This window comes from Argentina anserina, chromosome 6, assembly GCF_933775445.1.
Source record: "Argentina anserina chromosome 6, drPotAnse1.1, whole genome shotgun sequence".
NCBI classification, from domain to species: domain Eukaryota; kingdom Viridiplantae; phylum Streptophyta; class Magnoliopsida; order Rosales; family Rosaceae; genus Argentina; species Argentina anserina.
In genome coordinates this window covers 8,367,192-8,389,817 of record NC_065877.1, presented here as the reverse complement: position 1 = coordinate 8,389,817, position 22,626 = coordinate 8,367,192, and the positions used below count along the sequence as shown (strand labels likewise).

The following is a 22,626-nucleotide window of genomic DNA, read 5'->3' as shown; positions in this document are numbered from 1 at the left end:
TGAGAAAATCAGGCCCACTATCAGCTTTCACAGACACCCTCCTCGGTGTCAACTCATCTCCATCGCCCTCTTCTTCAACATTAGTCACCTTCTTAAAACAACCGCTTGCGCTAGAGTCTTGACTATCCAAACATTCATCTTAACTCATAGTCTCGTATTTTACTCTGTCTTTATCAGGAATTAACAAACTTTCAATATTCTTAGAACTATCATTAGCTTCAAAACCCAAGCCTAAACCAAACTCAGACCCCCCTTAAACCCTCTCTACCTTCAACCATATTATCGATATCCAGAAAATTCAACCCTTTATGTTCTTAAATCCTAGAAAACAAGAATAAAATTTACAATAAGCTGAAGTATGCAAAAGAAACAAAACCCAGTTAAAAACAAAGACGAAAGAAAATGCATTACCTTTCAGAATGAGCTGTTTGAAATCTCCAGAGAGCTAATTACATTTTGAGCCAAGCCAGGTTTGCGGCTTTTATCCATTTTCACCTCTGGGCGTGAAAACCCAGATACTCTCAAAGCCACGTGGCGGTTACAGGTGAGAGCTAGGTGTAGAGTGCGATTGATAAAAACGACACGTCGTAAGCGAGAGTGGATAAGGCAGCCGAGTTTAAAAACGCGCCACCGTCTGGGACTGGTCTTCATTTTTTCCCGCCAAAAACCGGGAGAAAAGTGGAACCGAAAATCGGCGGTCCGCGATGTACGGCGCGGCGGGGAGGAGCAGGGGCGAGAGCGCGAGCTATGGATCTTCATACGGGGATGGGATCGGCGAGATCTGGGCCGCGTACTTGGCCCATATCGAGCTCGGCGACGACAAACCCTGGCTCAGCCTCACGAGGTCCCTCGTCGGCTTCTTCGATACGACGGAGTACGGAAAAGCTCTTCTCTCTCAGGTATAGTATCTCAATTTCGTTAATTCCGAAATAATTTATACAGTTTGTGATAGAATTGAGTTTTATTGGTTAGGGATTTATGAACTTGGGGGTTTAGGGTTTTGAGGATGTGAGGGTTTTGGATTTACAGGTGAAGGATGAAGACGGCGTCGTAGCGCTGTGGGTTGACTTTGAGAGGTTTCGGAAGGAGTGTGATGTGTTGGAGTTTTATGAAGGGTTGGAGGAGAAGCCGAAGGTGGCGTTGCTGTGCATGAGTGTTGCAGTGCACAAGCTTCTGTTGAAGCAGTGGGGAAGTAACAGAGTGGAGGATGATTTCCGGGTTAATATTCGGTTGCATAACTGCCCGAAGTCGATGATTGCTTTGAAGAATTTAAAAGCTGCATATATAGGTACATACATGTTTTTTTTTGAGTTTGCGGTAATGTTTGGTTGAAATATGAAAATGTGAATGGGAGTACTTGGTTGCATTGCAGACAAGCTTGTATCTGTGCGCGGTAGTGTAGTTAAAGTTAGCACTGTGAGGCCTTTTGTTGTGCAAATGGATTTTGACTGTGTGAAGTGTAAGACGAGCATTACGTGTATGTTTCCTGATGGGAAGTTTTCCCCACCGTTGAAATGTGATCTGCATGGGTGCAAGAGCAGGACTTTTGTTCCAAATAGATCTACTGCTCAAACAATTGATTTTCAAAAGATAAGGTAGATGCTTGGAATAGAGTAATCTACCTGAGCGAATTCGTTAACTTGATTGATTTTATTAAGTTTATTCTTTGATAATACTAAAGGATACAAGAGCTGCTGAAGCCTGAAGATCATGAAGAAGGCAGGGTGCCTCGAACAGTAGAATGTGAACTTCTTGAAGATCTTGTTGATGCATGTATCCCTGGAGATGTGGTGACTGCCACTGGGATAATAAGAGTCATTAACAATTACATGGACATTGGGGGAGGTAAATATTTTTTTCTGGTTTTCACTTGAGAGTCTTGCATGTGTATTCGCATATATATGCTCCTTCGGAAATAGTTTATTATCTTATCCATAAGTATGACATTCCTTAACGACAGAACTAATTTCTATTACTACATGCAACATGATGCGTGTTTCAGGAAAATCAAAAGGCAAAAGTCAGGGAATTTACTATTTGTATATAGAAGCTGTTTCAATTAAAAACTCCAAATCACAGTCTATGGCTGAGGGTGCACGAGATTCTAGTTCTAATAATGCTGGGTCTGTAGCACTTGTTGACTCATTTTCCCCAAGGGATTTGGAATTCATTGTCAAGTTCTCGGAGGAACATGGTCCAGATACCTTCCGGCAACTACTGCAATCTATTTGTCCATCCATCTATGGTCATGAGCTTGTTAAAGGTAATATTGCTATTTTCTTCATGTTACTGTGGTCAAGAAATCATTCCAATATATGCTGCAATTATGTTGGAGTTTAGTCTCCTATGTTTCTCTTGTATTTTATCATTGCTAGTTATAAAATGCATCTCCTCATTGCAATGTGATTGTTTTTATGTTCACTATATCATCTAACACTGCTGCTCTAGAGTGTACTGAGACTGTTTACTTTGTTTAGCGGGGATAATTCTGGCACTCTTAGGAGGTGTAAGGAAGCACTCAAATGATCAAAACAAGGTTCCCGTTAGAGGAGACATTCATGTCATTATCGTTGGTATGTTTGTACTGCATGATGCTACTTTGAAGAACTGAATCAAGAAAGTAATTCGCGAAGGGAGAAGATGATTATGTTCCCTTCTTGTCTCATAGGTGATCCTGGACTTGGCAAGAGCCAAATACTTCAAGCAGCGGCAGCTGTATCTCCGCGAGGCATTTATGTATGTGGTAATGCCACAACCAGAGCCGGGCTCACTGTAGCTGTTGTAAAAGATTCTATGACAAGTGATTATGCTTTTGAAGCAGGTAGTCCATTTCCTTCTTGTTCTTCTTTTACTACCAAGTGATTGGTATAATTACTAAATAATTTTTTACTTTTTATCTTCTGGCAGCTTGTATTTTACGTGACTATAATATCCTACAATTCAGAGTAGAAATACTGATGTTGATGCTTTAACGCAATGGCGTGTAATTCTATCCCAGTAGCATTAGTAGTAATATTTCTTTTGATGGGTGATAAAGATTACTGTTCTGGTTCTGATGTAATATATAATTAAGCTACTGTACTAAACATAACATCTATTCACAACATTAAGGGGCTAGAGACATCCATGTTTACATCATTTGAGACCTGTGAGTCTGTGACTATTCAAGTAACGAACAAGCACATAATACTCACGACCTGTAAATGGCAATCAAATTTAGGTGCCATGGTACTTGCAGACAGTGGCTTGTGCTGTATTGACGAATTTGACAAAATGACTTCAGAGCATCAGGTTTGTTTCCTGCAGTTTCATATTATTTTCTACCATCTGTCCTTTTGACTATCAAAACATATTTTACATATATGTGATTGCTTCAGGCCCTACTGGAAGCCATGGAACAACAGTGTGTGTCTATAGCCAAGGCTGGATTAGTGGCAAGTCTGTCAGCACGAACCTCTGTCTTAGCAGCAGCAAACCCTGTTGGTGGTCATTATAAGTAATGCTCTTATTTCCTAGTTGTTGGTTCAATGGAATATTATGATTCTGGTAACTGATAATAGAACAGCTTTTGGTTTGCTCATTTTGGTGCTTAACTGCTTATGCTTTATTGCATTTCATCTCAATCTCATTCTATTTATACTTAATTTCCGAGAATTCTATTACAAATTGATTCTCCCAGACTCCTTCACTTCATCTCCCGCATTATTGCAATACCATGTGATCGTGTTTATACTACATTAGTGTAGCTCTTCTATCATGACAGTTCATTAATGATAACGTTATACTGTTATACTGCAGTCGTGCCAAAACCGTGAATGAAAATCTGAAAATAAGTGCTGCTTTGCTCTCACGATTTGATCTGGTTTTCATATTACTTGACAAACCTGATGAACTTTTGGATAAGCGAGTCTCAGAGCACATTATGTCAGTAAGTTTTTCGTTTAGCCCTCATTCTGATCCGTATTTTGTCTAATCATTTGAAGCAACTGTAGGGCATGTGTACTATGTTGGACATTAAATTATTGTGACAGCTAAAAATTTGTACTTAATGGCATGTAAATTGAGATTATAAATCTGTATAGATAGTATTATTTGAAAAACTATGATACTCAGGTCTATAGATAGGGAAATGCCATACAGTCCTCTGAAAGTGAAACATTTGCTAGTCTTCTATGATATGTAAATGTACTGGAATTAGTTTGATTAGGCTGTGTGTAATATAAGGACTTGAATGTCTATCATGCAGCTTCATACTGGGTATGGAGAGCATTCACCAGCTGCAAAAAAGATCCATAGAGGTAGTTTCTACGTATACCTGTATACATGATAATTTATTGTTCTGCAAAGCAATGTAGTGACTGGGTATCTGGATATATGGTCCCCCTTATGAGAGTACTTTTAACAACAAAATTACTTCTGCTTCAGAAAATGCAGCATCACAAAGCGCAGAGGACATAGATATGAGTGGAGGTCGTTCTTTGGTTTCAAGGTTGAAGCTTGACCCAAAGAAGGATTCTGATTTTGTTCCATTACCCATGCAACTGCTTCGCAAGTATATTGCTTATGCAAGGACATATGTCTTCCCAAGGTGATTTCAGATGACATCTTCTTTGGAATTTTTTTGCATATAATTACTCATGACGTGATTAAGTTTCTTTCACTTCACAATTTCATATTTATATGCTTTCTTGGGTGAACTAGGATGTCAAAGCCGGCAGCAGACATCCTCCAAAAATTTTACTTGAAACTGAGAGACCATGCTACATCTGCTGATAGCACACCAATAACAGCAAGGCAACTGGAGAGTTTGGTGAGGCTGACAGAAGCTCGAGCTAGGTTGGATTTAAGGGAGGAAATTACAGCCCAAGATGCAGAGGTTAGTTCTCTTATCCAGCAAAAAGACATTCCCAACCCTCAAAGAAAAGTAATTTTTTACCATTTGTCTGAATGTTGCAATTTTACATTAGTTCTTGGTTTTTTAAATGAATTCTGCTTATCGTGCATTGAGTCATAAGTTTGGCAATTGGTTACTGCCAAGTCCCAAATCAATTCAACTTTAAGCCACGTGAGCTTGTGAAGACTTTCTGGGTGATCCTATCTTGCAGGATGTGGTTGAAATCATGAGAGAATCCTTGTATGACAAGTACATTGATGAGCATGGTGTTGTGGATTTTGGTCGGAGTGGAGGGATGAGTCGACAAAAAGAAGCAAAACGGTTTTTATGTGCACTTAATAAGCAATCAGAGTTGCAGCAGAAAGACACTTTCACAATTTCTGTATGTTTTTCATCTGAATTGTTTTTTATTTATTTTTATTTCAACAATCATGCAGTCTCCTTCAATCACCCACATGCTGTCCTACATAATTTCAGGAAATATACAGTTTGGCAGATAGGATTGGCCTCAGAGTTCCGGACATTGACACATTTGTTGATAACTTAAATAGTATTGGCTATCTACTGAAGAAAGGGGCAAAGACATACCAGGTACTGCTACCCAGGACCATCAAACTTGGATTAGAAAAAAAATATATTAAAACTAAGAGGATAACTGATCCTGAGATCCCCTACCATTTCTTTTACAACGTCAAATGTTAAGGACTTTAATGTCATGCAGATCTAATTAGACCATGTTTTTGTGATCAGGTATTATCATCATCGTATTCTAGGAGTCAATCATCATCAAGGTGAAGAGAACGAGGTTTGGGTAGCAATCTACAGCACACTGAACTTTGTATAACTTTGTACTGGTAAGTATCTGTTACAATTGGTACTGACCAAATCTAATGCCAAAAGCAACACATCTGAGGTTCAAGCCATAATTTGTAACATTACCAGGTGTATATAATGCTTTCATCTAAATGTTCTAGACATTGATTGCACACATATGGAAAAAATTTTGACCAGGGACTCCCTTTTCTTTTTACCTACATGATAACATGATTATATTACATTGGATTTTCTTCACCGGAATTACATGAGAAAGTTCATACTCCAAGATTCACTTTCTCACTACAACTATTCTTGAGTAATAACGTATACAGGTGACATGCCAAGTGGTCAAACTGAATCCGAAGCATAACCTTCAGTTATCTCCGTCCAAAGATCCTAACCTCCATTCACTTCCATAATAAGAATTGGGTAACCCCAACCAAAACTTGAAAGCCTCAGCTGCTCTCTTCCTTTCACTCCTCCTGTCCTGCCTAGCCTGCGAGGCATGCTTACTGGTAAACATCCTCGAATGCATTTCCACATAGATTTTAGTGTACTTGGTCTTGTTCGGAGGAATACTATTCTCTTCCATACAAGCCACAATTTCCAGAGCCTTCTTAAAGAACGCAGCTCTAACACAAATATCAGCCAAAGTATCCAATAGCCCTTCATCAGGTTTTAGTGTTGGAGGATCTGAATCATCAGACTTTTCACCTGGCCCTTTTGGTGTACATCTGTCCTTCACTTCGTTCCAAAGCAATAGGGCCTCTCCTGGTTTTCTAGCCAATGCTATCCCATTAGCTAGGCTACCATAAGTAGCCACATCAGGGTGAAATCCATGCTCTTTCATTCTTTGAATGATTTTCTTGGATTCTTCAACCAGCCCCAATCTGCAATACCCTTCAACCAACATGTTCCAAGCAACCAAATCAGCCTTCACCCGAGGATCGTTGAGCATTTCATCAAACACCTTGTTAGCCAGCTTCGGCTGTCCAGACAAGGCAAAAGCTTTCATCAAAGTGGTGTAGCTGATCTTAGTTGGAGCAATTCCTTTTGCTCTCATTTCATTGAAAAAAGCAAGAGCACCAGCACTGTCATCAACCTGAATGCAACCGTCGATCAAGATGTTATACGAAACCACATCAGGCTCAATTTTCGCATCTTCAGTCATCTCCCTAACCAACTCCTTGGCCTGGTCTATCTGCAGCTGCTGACAATAACCTTTGAGAAGAATATTATACGTAACCCTATTTGCAGGCACACCAACTCTTGTCATCTCAGCCAGCACCCTGCGAGCACGGTCCATGGAACCCGCCTTCACAAAAGCAGAAACAACAGTCGTATAAGTCACATGATCAGGCTGACTCGAGCTATCATCCTGGTGCCTCAGTGCCTCAAGCATCCGAACCGTGTCAGTAACACGCCCAGCATTCATATAACCCTTCATCAGCGTAGTGTATATCCTCGAGTTACAAGTATACGCCTTTGGCAACAAAGGCACCTCACGTTCAGTAGCTGCAACTGAATTCGTAAGCAACTTCTCAAACACATCCCCATCTCTTCCACTCGTACATGAATTTCTCAAATTTGCCTCCCTTAGAATCTTGCAGAGGTCTCTCCTCCCTTCCCTCATTGCCTGAACCATCTGCTCCGCAGTCTCCAAGTCCCCGAAACCAACATAAGCCGCAACCAGCGAGTTCAATGTAGTCATACACACTGTAATCCCCTGCTCCAATATCCTCTCCAACACGAAAACAAGCAAGTCCTTCCTCCCAACTCTCGCACACAGCTTGATCATCACATTGTAAGTAAGCACATCCGGCTCGGCACCCAACTCGGGCATTTCGTCGAACAGCTTCAAGAACCTATCAGTATCACCCAAATTAGCACAAGCATTCAGCGCGGCATTGAACGCCGCCGTGTCCGGCCGCGAGTCCGCCACCAGCTCCGGCTCGGCGAACCTCCGGACGCGGCGCGTGACCGAGTAGAAGAGCTTCAGCGCCTCGGAGGGGCCGTCGTCGCCGGAGGCGGCGAGGCGGCTGACGACGGCGCTCCAGGCCTTGACGTGGGGGAGGAAGCCGGAGCGGAGCATGGACTTGACGATGGAGGTGGCGTAGCGGGTCTGGCCGGCCTTGGCGGCGGCGACGGCGAGGAGGCCGAGGGAGTTGGCGTCGAGGTGGCGGAGCTGGCGTTCATTGCGGAGGCGCGTGAAGATGGACTGGGCGCGCGTGAGGGCGACGCGCGAGTTCTGGTAGGAGAGCTGAGAAAGGAGGCGGCTGAGGCAAGTGGGGTTGGGGAGGTGGGAGGATTGGGAGTAGAGAATCCAAGCGTCTTCTGTTTTTCTCTGGCGGAGGAGGACTAGAAGCTTCTTGTCTTCATCAGATACTGGTGGGTCGGAGGAGGCGGTGGGGAGAGTGAGGTCAGCGGGCGGGTTGGCGGCGGTGGCGTGGAGGCGAAAAGGGCGGGAGGGCTTGGAAAAGGAGGAGGAGGGAAAAGAGAGCCAGTGGAGAGAGAGTCGAGGGAGAGGTGGGTTGGAATTGGAGGAGGAGAATGGGGAAGGTGGGGGAGGTGGGTTGAGGTTCATGCTTGGTCCATTTGAAACACAAAGGGGTTTGATTTTTATCAACAAGAAGGAAGAAGGGAAAGGGAGGGAGATAGAGATGGGTTTGACTGTTTGAGTTTGAGTTTGAGTGAGTGGAAGTGGTGCTTACTACGTCGACTGGATTCTATCCTCTTGTTCGGTTTCATTTGGGGTTTGCTACTTGCAGTTTGGGTTCTGTATTTAGACAACCAACTGTTTACAGTTAAGGGAAGACGAGAATGTTCATGGATATTTTTATGGATATTTGTTCAAAGCGGCCAAAATAATTTAATGTTAGACAACGAAGATGGTGATTTTAAATGGGTGATAAGAATTACATGTACCTATAGGGATGACAATGGATTTCTATAGAGAAATACGAACATTTATTAAAAAAAAAACATGTATTTTGAGAATTCATAATTTAGAAAACACACTTCTTAATTTCATAATTTAAGCGTGACGGAGCTACTGTATTATTAGTTAGTTTGCTCCACTATCTTAAATGAAAATAAAAAGAAGAAAATAGGCTACTGCTCTAACATTCACTGGCGGATCCAGCCCAGGGCTTGCCCTGGCTGAAGCCCATGCTACAATATTCATCCCAATTTTTTAATATATTAGTGCTAATAAAAAATATATATATATATATAATTAGATTATTAGCATATATTTCTCCTATATAACGGTATTCTTCTTCTTAAATTTCATAAAAAATTCTCAAGTATTTTCTTATAATATTCTTGTCACTATATATTGAATATGAAACTGCAAATATGAGATATTAAGTTTCAATCTAATTAATTTGAGAAAAACATTGTTGGAGTATTTTAATTTGTCATTGATTTTTAGATTATTCTTCTACATTTTTTGACACTTGTTTATATTTTAAAGATTTTATAAACGTCAATGTTCATATGGTTATATATTGTATTGACAAAAAAAAATTTTTGCCTTCGGCCAATTTCAAGTCCACCCTATGTTCGGATCCTAGATCCGCCACTGCTAACATTGTGCTCTGGTGAGTCGAAGTTATTTGTCAAATTCAGCTGTCTTATCATGCTTGATTTTCATCTTCTAGCATGACAACTAGAATTCTAGATCGCGCATAAATGCTTTAACTATAATTTCATGCAAAGAAAACCAAATCGACTTGTTTTCACTCCAGGCACACATGTGAAAATACAAGATATCCATTAGCTATGGACGTCTTGCCGCCTGGAAAATTCACTGCAAATTGGAGACAGGAAACTCATATCCATTCCAGCAACAAAGCAAAGAACTATTTTCCATTCCACCAAAAAGGATAATTTAGTAGTGATCAAGAGCACTGTACACAGCTTTCTAAGGAAATGTTTTAGAGCACAATCCATATCCACCTGAATTTCCTCTTCATCTTTTTGTACAACTACCCAGTCAACTACCTAGGTCACCAGTAATATGCACAACCAACCAATCAGTCAGGCAAAAGCCTCCTCTTGTTAACGACCTCCTTCATCATCCATCAGAAGCAATCACCAACACCAGCACCCCCTTTCTTTTCTCTACACCAGCGAGATCACCCCCCCCCCCCCTACTCTACTAACAAATTCATAGTTAGAAGGATCAGTTGGATAGAAGAACTGAAGACTATGAAAGGTGGAACGATCCCTGCCCTTCTTTTATGGCATAAACAAGCTTCTCCTTCATCTTCTCCTGAGAAAAGAAAATGAAAAAACTATCAACATCTTTTTTTTTTTCTCTTTTTTTACAAAGGCTTTCATATAAAGATGAGCTGCAAGGAGAAGACGCTTACTTTCGAAGAGTATGGTGGCAACTTAAGATAGTTTGCACAAGTCATCACACTTGGCAGGTCCAAGTCTGCCGTGTTGCTAGAGTGCTGTAAAAGACAGAAAATGGTGATGGCAAATGATGTATACTAACAGATAATCAGAGGTCAACAATTGTGTTGGTTTACGCATAATTACCTTTCGAACAATAGTTAACTTTGGATTGAGGGATGCAAAACCTCCTGGAGGTAAGCGAGGTGCTCCAGTCACAAATTGTAGAAACGCTCTTCGCAGTTCTTGGTCAAGCTCATGGATGACTTCCAGCAACTGAAATTCCAGAGAAATCAGTTACATCTACATCTGAAAATTTCAGATAAAACATCAACACAAACCAAAAATGAAAGAACACCAACATTGACAATGGGCGGACTGCTAGCAGTGTAACCATGGTCGAATTTGATATGATCAAGAAGCTCATTGAACTGCCAAGAAGAGTTTTCACAAGTTAGTAATATACTAGGTAGTACTTAAACAATCAAGATTTACATGGTTGTTAACATACAGCCCAAGAATCGCGTTCTCCACATAGCAGATGCTCTAATTCTTCTTCAGTGAAAATCTGAAGATGCTCAATAGGGAAAACCTGAAGAATCAAAGATTAAATGTATGATTTTAGTACAGAACTACAGTTTAAATGAAAAACCATAAACATAGATCCAGAGTCTATCTTCTTTGCATGAATAAGAATACACTCGAGTACGTACCTGATTAAAACCAGACTTAAACGCTTCCACTTGTCTGAAAATTCCAGAATTTATAGTTGCATCCGTCATAAGTGAAACATAATCTTCCAAGTTCATGGAGTTTACCTACACCATAAAGTGCATTAAATTTATCAGTAACTAAATAAAACACTTCACCAAAATAAATGAGAACATAGTCAGGGGAACCGTACCACTTCATGATCAAACCTGGATGCAAGGACAAAATCTGGATGCCCAGGAAGTGTAAAATCAAGGCAAAGATCCTCAATTCTAGTTTTCCTGAAGCACGAGTCAAACTCAGATGCTATATTTTTGCCATGTACAGATTCCAGAAACCTTTTCCTTTCTACAAGAGCCTTGAACTCTAGTAGCGTCCTTCCAAGCACAGGATCAAATGACTGGATGTCATAAATATCAAGGTCCTAGGAAAAAAAAACGACACATGTTACTCTAAAATCCTAGATTCATAATAAGAATCACAGTTGCAGAACACAATTGTTAGAATTGAGAACGCACCTGTCCAAGTATTAGTTTATAGAAGGCTTTCGAGAAATGCAGATCCAAGACCCTCCCATCCTGAAGCGCTTTTCCTACAACTTTCCCTAAAAGCTCAAACTTCTTGATTACTTCACTTAAACGTGTTCCATCAGATGCATCCATAGTAGATGGCCACGGACGGGGAAAGAGCCCACAAGGACATATCAGAATTCCAGTATCCTCAGCATGGCTTATACCAGTTATGGAAGATCCACCATCCTCTCTCCACATGCCCAGGCCAGATTTCTGAAACTCATGACTAACCAGGGTATAAAATTCCAGCGTTGGACCAAGACCAGTTCCAACTTCTTCATCATATTCCACCTCTATAAGTACCTTCTGATAGGCATGCAGGTCCATCATTTGGGCAGCAGAATCCAGAATGCGGTTGCGGAAAACTAAAAACTTTTGTCGAGGTAAGCTACCAGAGCTTAGTCGCCTATCACTTGGAATACCTGAATCGCTATGAGATGGTGAAGGAAACTGGCCTAGTAGTGGAACAATAGCTGCCAAGCGGAAATACTTGCATTTGACCTCAAAACTAAACATAAAAGGACATGATGCCATTAAATGGTTACACCACAAAGGCATACCACCAACGGATACAGCCAAACCATCCCTCATTTGCTGTTCAAGTTTCTCAGTCAGTTTACTGCTTAAAAATTCATTCTGAGGCACTGGAGTAACTGCTACCTGAAATGTATCCAAGTCATTGATTTTCCCTTCAGCAAAAGCACATATCCTTTGGCGTGACATCAGATGAAAAATAAACTTGTTCATACTTTCCAAGCTTTTGAGCAGATATACAACGTCATAGATAGGACTTGACTTTTCCAAGTCAGAAGCAAGCTCACAAGGAAACATGCTGGAGAAAAGTGAAGTATACAATGCATGCATCCCAGCTTTATCTGATACAGCGGATTTCTCGGTTGGGTCAACACCTTTATGAGCACCTTCTTGACCTACAGCTTTTCTGTAAGTCAATGTGTACATTTTACTCCACAGCTTTGACCCAATGACAATTTCATGTTCTTCCATTTGTTGTTGAAGAATTGCCTGATACAATGTCAGTGACCGTGCGAGCTGTTTCCCTTCTAGGTAAAACAACAATTTTGGTGAAGTATCTTTGTTGACACATGATACATGATCTTGTTCTTTCATCTTTGTGTCTTCCTCAGAATGAGCTTCTACATCCTTCTCCACAGTATCCTGAAACAAACCATTAAAACCTAGAGGATTAGTATCATCTCACAGGTGATGGGAAGTAGCAGCCTAAATGCAGGAAATGAGAAAGATACGAAGGAAAAGACAATAAAGTGAAAAACAGAAAACTAGGCGAAGATCACAAAAGTAAAGAAGCATCTACTTCTCCATTGCCAGGCATCATGAGGAGAACCTTTGTTAGATCAAGTCGGATTAGTTCCAACAGAAAAATAGAAAGTGAATGCATGAGATCCAATATATGATTGACGGAGAGGTTTTCTTACCGCATAAGTTTCATCCAAAGATGTTCCAGGAATTGCCTGTTCCAAACTTGGTTCTTGTTCAGTTTCAGGTTGTGTTAAATTGACCTCATCTGCCTGCAGAGAAAATTACCACCAAGGATAAAGAAATGCACCCAAATGGAACTTATAAATAATAAACAAAATGTCTCTCCTATCTAAACTTAGTATAATGGTATAATCAAATGAGATACTGTAGAGACAAACCTTCAACTCAGGCAAGTCCGTAGACATGCTCTCAGGCTCACCAGTATCTTGACTTCCTCCTTGACTAGAGCTGGCAGTTGATGGCAGGCATCCTGCTTGACCCTCGACTCCTGTAGCTGATTTGATGCAGCTGGTTCCTTTCGCATTGACTTTAGGCCACAGATATTCTTCAAAGGCATCCAATGAAGAAAAAGGGTCAACTGTGAAAACATCTTCAGAGCAATCACCTAGGGAAGTCTCTTCCTTGTCTCTAACAAATCGAGCTCTCATACATGGATATGCAGTGTATCGCTCATGCGGAACTGTAGCATATGAGTTCCTTTGCTTGGGTATATGGCTCAAGATAACAGGGAAATTTTCCAAAGTCGATAGCGAGCTTTGTAGTCTCCGAATCAAGGTTAGAATGGGCAGGTCCTCAGAGAACGGATCTGGTGAAGAAAATAATAGCTTTGCAAAAACCTCAAATCTTTTCTCTACAGCATAGATATCACCTTTAGCAGCAACATGTTCACCCTTCTGTTTCAAATACTGGTCATTGGACAGGTAAGTCATCAAGGACTTCAGAATTCCACTTTCAATTAATTCAAAAGTGGAAATGGGTTCTGCTCCATTGAGCTTTTCCATTACTTGATTCATTATACCATAGAACCTCTGTTCATGCTGATCAGGAGCATCCAAGGACATGTTCATCAAATCAGTTAATGAAGCAGAAAAAGTTCTGAGCTTCTGAAGAACATCAGTTAATGATGTCTCAGGGTCACATATGTCTGGTGCAAAGTACTTGTATCTAACATGCTTTGCAAGATTATAAACAGAATCCTTTTCAAGCATGCAACTTCCGTTTTCTGACCCTGATGGTGAACTGCTGGGAAACGCATAACATAAGCATCTTAGGACCTCCTTTGAAGCAGACTTCTGATTGGAGTCAGACAGCAGCCTTGCTCCACTAGACACTGGAAACACCAGCTTCGAACATTTGTTCAGTGTTACTAGTGAGCATTTTTCCGGTGTTAGCAAAGCATCAATGGCAAAAAGGACACCTTCTTTGATAAATGAGTCCAAGAATTTATCAGAGAACTTTTGCAAGATTAACTCAGCAATCTGTAGGGTTGATATCAAAACATGAGGATCCTTCCGTGTAAAGACTCCGGCCAGAAAACTAACAAATCAAAAGAAGTTAGCAGTATGAGTGAGGGTTATTCAAGATATGATACTCACTAATCAAAATATACGAAGATCAGATCTACCTTGACATGTTGGCATTCTTGAGCATTTCAACGAGCGTGTCAGATGTGCTCAAACATATTAACTTGTTGATGACTGACAAGCATCCATAGCAAATATATAGGTTGGCACCGGAATTTACCACCTGTCAAGACGTAAAGGGAACATCAGTAAACAATTTACTGCTTTGGCCAAGCCCACATGACGGGAAAGCTATATCAAAAGCCAAACCTGTATCAACAATGGAAGTATATCCATCCCAAAGTTTTGCAGAAGTTCAGGCTGATTTATTAAAAATGATTCCTTCTCTGACAACTGTGGAGCATCTTGATCTCTGGCTGATGTTGGGAGAAGCTCATTAAGCAACTTTAGAACCTCGTATACCTACAAAGAACGCAAGTTTTAAGTAACCCAAGAATGTTGAAAATCCTCATGTAATTTCTTATTTTTTCATTAAAAAGGAAATTTAAAAAATATACTTGACCATGTAAAGATTCAATCAGAAAGAAAGAAAATAGCAATAGTCCAATTTCAATGGTCAAGATGTAAACCTGATTGCTCTGCCCATCCACCACATGAGTAGAGGATAGGTCATAAGTAGATAATAAATCCTTTAATATGCTGCTTATATTAAGCTCGTATAGAGTCCTGAAGGCTACAACTGAACCGGATGAAAGTTTGACAAGGAGCCCTATCAAACCCTGCCAACCAAAAGAACAGTCATACATCCTTCAAGGCACAAAAATATGGAAGCAGATTTGACATAACAATAGATGCCTACATTATGAATTGGTTGAGACAGAGTAGTCCGGGTATTTAAGCTCAAAAAATGTGTGGCTTGACGAATCAGCCCATGCTTACAAAGTTCATCCAGCATCTCAGAAGACTGACTCACTCGTTCTGTAATTCTAATCAAGCAGATAGCAACGTTTTCAACCAGCTGAGAAATCAAAACAAAATGTCAGTTCTATTATCAAGGAATGACCTGAAATGTATGAAACTTCACAATTGATACCTGTGGATCCTCATATTGAAGAAGGTTGCACAATGTCGGTACAGCATCCATGAAAGGAGAAGGACCATCAGAAGGAAGCTTTTTACAAATGTTCACCACAGTAGAAACAGCAACTCTCTGATGTAGGCAAGATTTACATTAAGAATCATAGAAGAAACATAATTTAACAAAATAAGCTCCAATGTCATACAAGACATGATCAACATACCTGTATGCTTGTAGAGAAGAAGTCTATATAATTCAGAACAGCCATTATTGTTCCAGCCTGTAAGCATGCAAGTGGTTGCTCCCGTGACAATTTCTCCAATGCTTGTAGACACTGCAGAAGACCAAACAAGAATCCAGTTTAAACCTCAGGCTTTACATAATGAATATCACCAATTCCAAACTATATAATATGACCAAATGCAGAAACATTACTTGCTCAGCTACATCCAAATACTCAATAGCCATTAGTCTTTGGCAGAGAGCAGCAACTGCATCATGTTGGACTAAGTACACCGCTGACTTTGGATGTACATCACATAAATATGTCATTGCCCTTATTGCCAATAGCATGATGTCTGCGCTAGTTTCATCCTTTGCCAGCTTAACAAGAATTGGTGACAATGAGTTTGATGTATCACCAGACAGTGAATCATCAGAACAAAAGGACAACACTTCGCATAACTCGGTGAGCATAACCAGCTGCTGAGAAAGATCCACTTCTTCCCTCAGAGTAGATATTATGGTCTGAAATTTTCCATGATCACCGTGTGCTCTCTGCCTCTGAACGTCCCTAAGATCATTGTGTCTTTGATCTTCCTCTTCCTCATCACAAGAATCATAGGCCGAATCTCTCTCCGGTTCACCTCCTTCGGATTCAGTGTCCATATGATCAGCATTCTCATTGTTCTGATCATTGTTTTCTGGCGTGGAGCTCACAGAATCCATAGGGGTCTGAGACGAGCTTGATGTACTCGGTCTAAACTCCAATGAACTACAGGCCCTCTTATCAGCCGGCAATTCATCATCAATCTCAGAACGCTTCTGGCCACGACTTTCCATTTATAATTCCACAACCTTTCCACAGAAATCCAATTATATATTCACCCACTCCTGCATTGTCAAAGCTCGATTCATCAGTCCAAACTCCACTTCTCAAAAACCCAGAAATCACCACCCAACAAAATCACAAACCAAACAAAAACAAAGCTTTTGCATTACACAGAAACAAAAAAACGATCATCAAACATGTCAAAGTTTCATCCTTTATATATCAACCAAATTTCTCCCCATAAAAAAAAAAGAAACAAACTTTGGGGTCCTATTGCAGAATCACCAAAAACCATCAGACACCCAAAAGAGCAGAAGAAAAACCCAACAGAAACATAACATATACAGGCCTTAATCCAATGAAGCATAAAAACAGAAGAACAAAGGAATCATGAGTCCAATGAATTGGGAATTTTCGTTGGTTGAAAATAAATTGTTACCTAAAGGTGCAGTAGTGAGTTGATGTTGTTGTCTGTTGTTAATCGGCCTTCGATGGAAATCGAAGACCTGAATTATAAAGGAAAGTCTGTGAGAGGGTTTGAGGGATTGTTTGTTCTTGTTGGTTATGGTGATGATGGTGATGAGCGAACGGAAGCTTAAGAGATATATATGGAGTAGTGTATGTATGTATGTGAATCTTATTTATTAAGATTTTTTCGGGAATGGTTAAGGTTGATGAGGTGATCGTATCGTAGAGCCCAAGCTCAACACTTCTTATTTTTAACGGGTTCTTCTTTTTTTTCTTTTTTCAGCTTTTTGGTATGCTTCTAATTTCTTGGAAATCTTCTTGGAATAGAATTCCCACATTGTGCTTGGTCTCTGTGTGGCGTTAGTAATGGTCTTTGCTTTTAAACAGAACTTCTATTAAGGTTAGATTTAAGAGTATGTGAAAACGAGTTATTTGTTGGGAGAAGATCTTTCATTCATTACATAATTGTAATCTAAATGTACGATTATACTTAGATAAGTGTACAAGTTTTGAAGTGATTAGGTTTAACTTTAGTATCATGTACGGAGAATATGTTTATCGTGTCACCGTTAAGAAATAATAATTTTTAACACTAAGTTAGTGAGTCGTGGACTTGTATCACATTTTAAGATATTTTTAAACATTATGCCGTATTAGGTTCTAACCTATCCGTTGCACGTACGTAGTTTAATTTAACTTCCGAAAACTGTAAAGCACCCAAAATAGTGAGAAATTCCTTCTATTTAATGAGCCAATAAGTCAAGCATGAAGTTCTATAGTAGAGAATCTATTTTCAAGATATGGTATTCTTTTGCATTGAGATATGATGAGGTAAAACTCAAATTCTAAATACCAACTATAATTGTGATTAGCTGTCAGTTTTTTAGTGGGATGCTAAACAGGAACTTTTCTGTTTAGTTGAAGGAATTTGCACTTTTTTAATGATAGTATGTTCTTATCATATTTATAGTTTCATATCAGCGACTTTAAATGAGGTTTTTTTTATGCTAAGAGACTTGATTGACCCAAAACGAAAGAAGACTGAAAAGATAATTAAGGGTCCTGTAACTCCTTAATTTAATCTGTACCTTCCTATATGCGTAATGTTTTCTCTCTCCATCCCCTAGCCCTGTTACGGTTTCTTCGACGTCGAAAATTTTCCCAAATCGACCAGCGACGGTGAAACTTTGAGATGGTGGGTACGGCTATGTCCTTCTCCTATCTCTGTTGTAATCAAGGGTGTTGGTGGCGCTCTTCCCTGGAGTTTTGGGGTTGTTTTGCCTTGTTTCCCTAGGGGGGGGGGGGGGGGGAGTCAGACCGGTGACTGGCAACCTGGTAACGTCAGGTGCCATGATAGCTAGTAAGGTAGCAACATTTCCAATTTGAACCTCGCCATTGACGCCACCCAAGGTGACTCACCTGAACAGTAAATGCATCTTGTGATGGTCCATATTCCCACATTGAAGGAAGAGCCCAGCACTTGCGCCTGTAAAAGGTCCACGCAGATCACCTGAAAATGGTAACGTATTCCTAAGTCATTAACTCTTAAACTTAAATTTTGTTCTAGATACTGACTTAAGCTTCAGAAGGTCAAAGGTCGGCGCACCGCTGACCTTTTGACTTGACACGTGTTGTGTGCATGTCTCACTGAGCTGACACATCAGAATACAACCAACTGTGAGACTGATCTTTATCGGAACTGCAAAAAAACCAAGTGTTAAAATACGTGTTAACTTCCAATACACAGAACACCACGGATCAGGGGATACACTTACTTATAAGCTAAAAGGACCTGGGCACGATAAAATGCGTGTCCAGATTCTGCCACGCCCCGTCCACGATGAACACCCACTCTCACCAGTGATCCGGGCTACCACTCGATAGATCATTCACCAACGGGGTGTACTTCCGCTCGCGGGTGGCCAACCTCACACAACCCCTGCTCCCCACCTTATCGGAGCACTTGGGCACCCAGCTTGTCAGAAACTCCCTCCAGCACGACTTCTGCTGCCTTAGGGCCCAGAAGATGACCATGGTCCCCAGCAACTGTTTTCCACATGTTGGGGGTTACTTGCCCCAGGGCAATATTAAGGCACAAGAGTGTGTACTACATGTACCATGGTAGCGGGAAAGATAACCTGCATACCAACACGTGCTCTGACACACAGCACGTGCCCGGGGGCGGATCGTGTGCCAATTTCCCCTTCGCCAGGGGCCTTAGAACGACCTCCTCTGGAATCTTGAACACCATCTGCATCGCTGCTATCTCCTCTCAGCAGGTCTATACGTTGGTCCCCCAACCAAAACCCTTCCTCTCACGCCCCGCTGGAACCTGCCTCAACATCTATCTTTTCTGCCATTTCTTCGATTACCTGCAACAAAAGACCAAGCGGGTTACTCGACGACTCCACATTGCTCACAAACGACAAACTCCCAATGTGGCCCTCTTTACAACTCACAATCCACTATTGCGTGTTTGAAGCGGGAACACTCGATGAAACATCATCCCACTCCAGATCACTATGATCGACTTCCCCATTTTCTACCATCCCCAGATCAATATGAATTAGCCCAGAGCCCCAAATATATACCCTAAACATGAGATAACCAAGATTTAGTTCGAGTGCATACCTCTAGTGGTTTGATTCGGAGTTGTCGTTAACTTCGGTGGTTGCAAACGCTGGTTTATTCACACTATTCCGAATAAAAACCGTCAGAAATCTCTGTATATTCTCTTTCTTTTCTGATTTCAACTTTCATTCTCTACTTTCACTCTCAAACAACAATGAAAAGAAACTCAGTCTTCTCTCCTTCTATTTATAAGCGTTCGAATTCATCTGGACCGTCGAACCCAAAAGCCAACACTCGTCACATGACCGACACGTGCCCCACCACCCACAAAACCCCTCGGTTCCCAGACCAACGCTCCGCACGTGCGTGCATAATCTCATTCAATAATGGATTCTCCAGAGGCTAGTTAACCCGCGTGCCTAGCCCCGAGATCCTAGGTCACTCTAGGTCCATGGGTGCTCCAAAGGCTAGTTAACCCACGTATCTAACTTTGATTGTTAGCAAACCCATGTGTCTAACACTGAGACCCTAGGCCACACTCCAAGTGCGAACATGCTCGAGCATTCAGATAACCCATGTGACTAATACGAAGATTCTCGACTACTCGATCCATGGATGTTCCGGGGGATAGCTAACCCTCGTGCCTAGCCCTGACATCCTAGGTCACACTCCGGATCCATGGACACTCCAGAGGCTAGTTAACTCCTAAGCCTAGCCCCGAGGTCCTAGGTCGCTCTCCGAACATGGACGCTCTGAGTGTTAGTTAACCCATGAGCCTAACATCGAGCTCTGATGCCACATAACTGGCTGACCTAGTTCCTGAGCAATTTGAACTCGGAAATTTGTGCCGGAAATAATAATACGAAACTCCCCACCCAAGGAATCTCTTGGATTGGGGACTTGTTAACACCTTCCCCTGAACAGGGCAATTCCCGACCAAATCTCATTTGATTCCGGTCACCGGACCAATGATTGACAACCTGGTAACACCGGGTGCCATGACAACTAACAAGGTAGCAACATCTCAGATTTGAACCTCGCCATTGACGCTGCCCAAGGTGGCTTGTCTGAACAGTAAATGCATCTTGTGCTGGTTCACATTCCCGCATTGAAGGAAGAGCTCAACGCTTCTCTCAATACGCCTATAAAAAGTCTACGTATATCACCTTAAAAGAGTAACATATTTCTAAGTCTTTAACTCTTGTATTCAAATTCCGTTCCGGATACCGCTAGCCCTTTGACTTGACACGTGTTGTGTGCAGGTCCCATTAAGCTGATACATCGGAATACAAGGCTACAAGAAGTTAGGTCCCCCGGATTTAGCACTAATAATATTTCGTTCTTTGAATTCCATGATATTGTGTGGGAAGTTGGTGACAACTTTGAGCTTTGGCCGGGTTTGTGCTCGAACCCGGGTCTATGTATCAATGACAGCGGTGCTAGTTGGTTAAAACCCAGATTTGGGCCAGTTGTGAGATTTGGGGGTCAAATCGATGATGGATCTGATCTATTCTTGGTATTTGCTCGACAATCTGGGTGGTGGCTGTCGGTGTTGCGTCAGTCCTGCTGTTAAGGTTCACTCCCTTGCCCGTGGTGAAATTACTTTTGGCTCAGACCAGTCTGTTCTAAAATACGGGAGTAGGGTGTGGTTTGTATCCTCTGGTAGCGACTAGAATCATGTATGGCAGAGTGGTGTTGATGACGACGACAGTCTTGAGTCCCAATAAAAGCTCACTGGTGTCAATGTCGTTGTCGTTGTTGGAATGGTGGCTCGTGTGACTCTCAGCAGTTGGGAGATGGAGGTTTTGGGCCTCAATGTTTGTTGGGCCTGCTGGGGCTCATCAGAGTTAGAGTTTGGTAACTTGGATTTTCTATTAGTTGTGGGTTTGGTTGGCATAGGTTTTTATGACCGAGTGGCTGGTCCAATTAGTTGGGATATTTTTTCTCTTTCTGCCAAATTGGATTAATTGAGTTTGGTCACAGTACTTGGGGGATATGGTTACAACCTTTATTTTTCTTCTATGTCCAACTAAGTACTAAATCTGTGTTATAAACTGTATTGAAAAGGTGTGTTGTCTAGTTCTCTACATTTAGATAGTCATATAGATATCTTTTATTGTTGTCATTTTTAAGGTGTGTTATCTTTTTACTTCTTATTGAATAAAATCTTATATGACTTATGACCTCGTAATCAAAAAAAGATAATTACGGGTCCTTAATCTCTTTGCTTAATTAGACTTCTAATGCTTGCTGGTGATGTAATCATGTAAGTGACCCCATTGTAAGTGGCATCAAACTCCCCGTCGTATTTGATGTAGTTTAAGCAGATGAGAACATTACTTTTGACAAACAACGACATAAATCATAATCCTCACATAATCAGAATCAAAAAAAGATTGTTCTTTTTTTAGTTTTGCTAAATCAGCATGGTAGACCTTACACCATTTTCTGAAGGAAACTTCCATTTTAAACCGATGCGCACATTGATAAATTTGGATTAGCGTTTGATCAAACATGGCAAACTCAGATATAAAGACCACAATTTTGGCTGTCTGTTGCTAATCAAAGACAGACATTACCTCTATCCAAAAAAAAAAGACAGACATTACCAACCAGCAATGTATCATTGTTCCTTTTAGTGTTGCAATTGTGTTTAGTTATACGTATAATTACTCTTAGTCTCAAATGGGGTATTCTAACTTTTATCCGATGCTTTTAAGTAGACAGTGATGAGCCTAGGCATCGTCCAGTACCAAGTGCCAAAGTCCACATTGACGTGTAGTTCGGGCATGCAACTTTGGCCACCACACTACACAGTCGACACCGTCACTTTCTTTCTTTCGTTTTTTTACTTTTCCCTAACGGAGATTCGTTTCATCTCTTCTGTCGCCACCTGGGTACATTTCTCATCGCTATCTCCACCAAGTATTCTCCGGATGAATTTGCGAGCATCAAATTCCACAAGGGTGTGAAGCTGGAAAGCGTCCAAAATCAGAATATTTCACATGAGCAGAAATATTTGAGTAAACTTGGTTTGGCTGGCTTCCAGCGACCGGAGCCCGATTCCGGGTAACTAGAGCTTAAACCTAAGGATGGAAACCTTCACTCATACAACTACCTTGCATCGTTTGCCTATATTTTACCATTTGGTTAGGGGACTAGGCCTCTAGGGCTCTAGGCAGTAGGCACATCCTCCACTCTCTCAAAGTGGACAAAGTAACCAGAATTCGACAGCAATATAT

At 41.1% G+C, this 22,626-nt stretch overlaps 3 protein-coding genes across 3 annotated transcripts; 1 reads left to right on the top strand and 2 right to left on the bottom strand.

Moving 5' to 3' along the window:
* Positions 1-585: 585 nt before the first annotated feature.
* LOC126796680 (probable DNA helicase MCM8) lies at positions 586-5,908 on the top strand. The gene is made up of 16 exons (XM_050523418.1): positions 586-899; positions 1,030-1,288; positions 1,373-1,595; positions 1,682-1,845; positions 2,003-2,263; positions 2,478-2,573; positions 2,669-2,821; positions 3,221-3,291; positions 3,378-3,496; positions 3,799-3,928; positions 4,247-4,298; positions 4,426-4,588; positions 4,702-4,876; positions 5,106-5,276; positions 5,372-5,485; positions 5,645-5,908. Exons 1-16 carry the CDS (start codon positions 705-707, stop codon positions 5,687-5,689), a joined length of 2,391 nt encoding a protein of 796 aa, XP_050379375.1. The 5' UTR covers positions 586-704; the 3' UTR covers positions 5,690-5,908.
* On the bottom strand, positions 5,769-8,434 carry LOC126796681 (pentatricopeptide repeat-containing protein At3g09650, chloroplastic). The gene has a single exon (XM_050523419.1). It carries the CDS (start codon positions 8,292-8,294, stop codon positions 6,084-6,086), a length of 2,211 nt encoding a protein of 736 aa, XP_050379376.1. The 5' UTR covers positions 8,295-8,434; the 3' UTR covers positions 5,769-6,083.
* A 1,424-nt stretch (positions 8,435-9,858) lies between these two features.
* On the bottom strand, positions 9,859-16,978 carry LOC126798351 (E3 ubiquitin-protein ligase UPL4). The gene is made up of 18 exons (XM_050525295.1): positions 16,785-16,978; positions 15,730-16,407; positions 15,518-15,628; positions 15,310-15,426; positions 15,076-15,234; positions 14,846-14,995; positions 14,526-14,678; positions 14,318-14,439; positions 13,071-14,229; positions 12,849-12,941; positions 11,341-12,570; positions 11,016-11,246; positions 10,825-10,929; positions 10,623-10,703; positions 10,474-10,542; positions 10,259-10,387; positions 10,087-10,170; positions 9,859-9,986 (listed from the first exon to the last, which is right to left on the bottom strand). The coding sequence occupies exons 2-18, from the start codon at positions 16,354-16,356 to the stop codon at positions 9,921-9,923; spliced, it is 4,686 nt and encodes a 1,561-aa protein (XP_050381252.1). The 5' UTR covers positions 16,357-16,407; positions 16,785-16,978; the 3' UTR covers positions 9,859-9,920.
* Positions 16,979-22,626: the final 5,648 nt, after the last annotated feature.

Coding starts and splice junctions, on each gene's coding strand:
- LOC126796680 (XM_050523418.1), top strand. CDS start 705: ATGTACGGCGCGGCGGGGAGGAGCAGGGGCGAGAGCGCGAGCTATGGA. Junction 3,929..4,246: donor TCTCAGAGCACATTATGTCA/GTAAGTTTTTCG, acceptor TCTATCATGCAG/CTTCATACTGGGTATGGAGA. Junction 4,589..4,701: donor AGGACATATGTCTTCCCAAG/GTGATTTCAGAT, acceptor TGGGTGAACTAG/GATGTCAAAGCCGGCAGCAG.
- LOC126796681 (XM_050523419.1), bottom strand. CDS start 8,294: ATGAACCTCAACCCACCTCCCCCACCTTCCCCATTCTCCTCCTCCAAT.
- LOC126798351 (XM_050525295.1), bottom strand. CDS start 16,356: ATGGAAAGTCGTGGCCAGAAGCGTTCTGAGATTGATGATGAATTGCCG. Junction 14,440..14,525: donor TACTTCCATTGTTGATACAG/GTTTGGCTTTTG, acceptor ACGTCTTGACAG/GTGGTAAATTCCGGTGCCAA. Junction 10,543..10,622: donor GAGAACGCGATTCTTGGGCT/GTATGTTAACAA, acceptor TCTTCTTGGCAG/TTCAATGAGCTTCTTGATCA.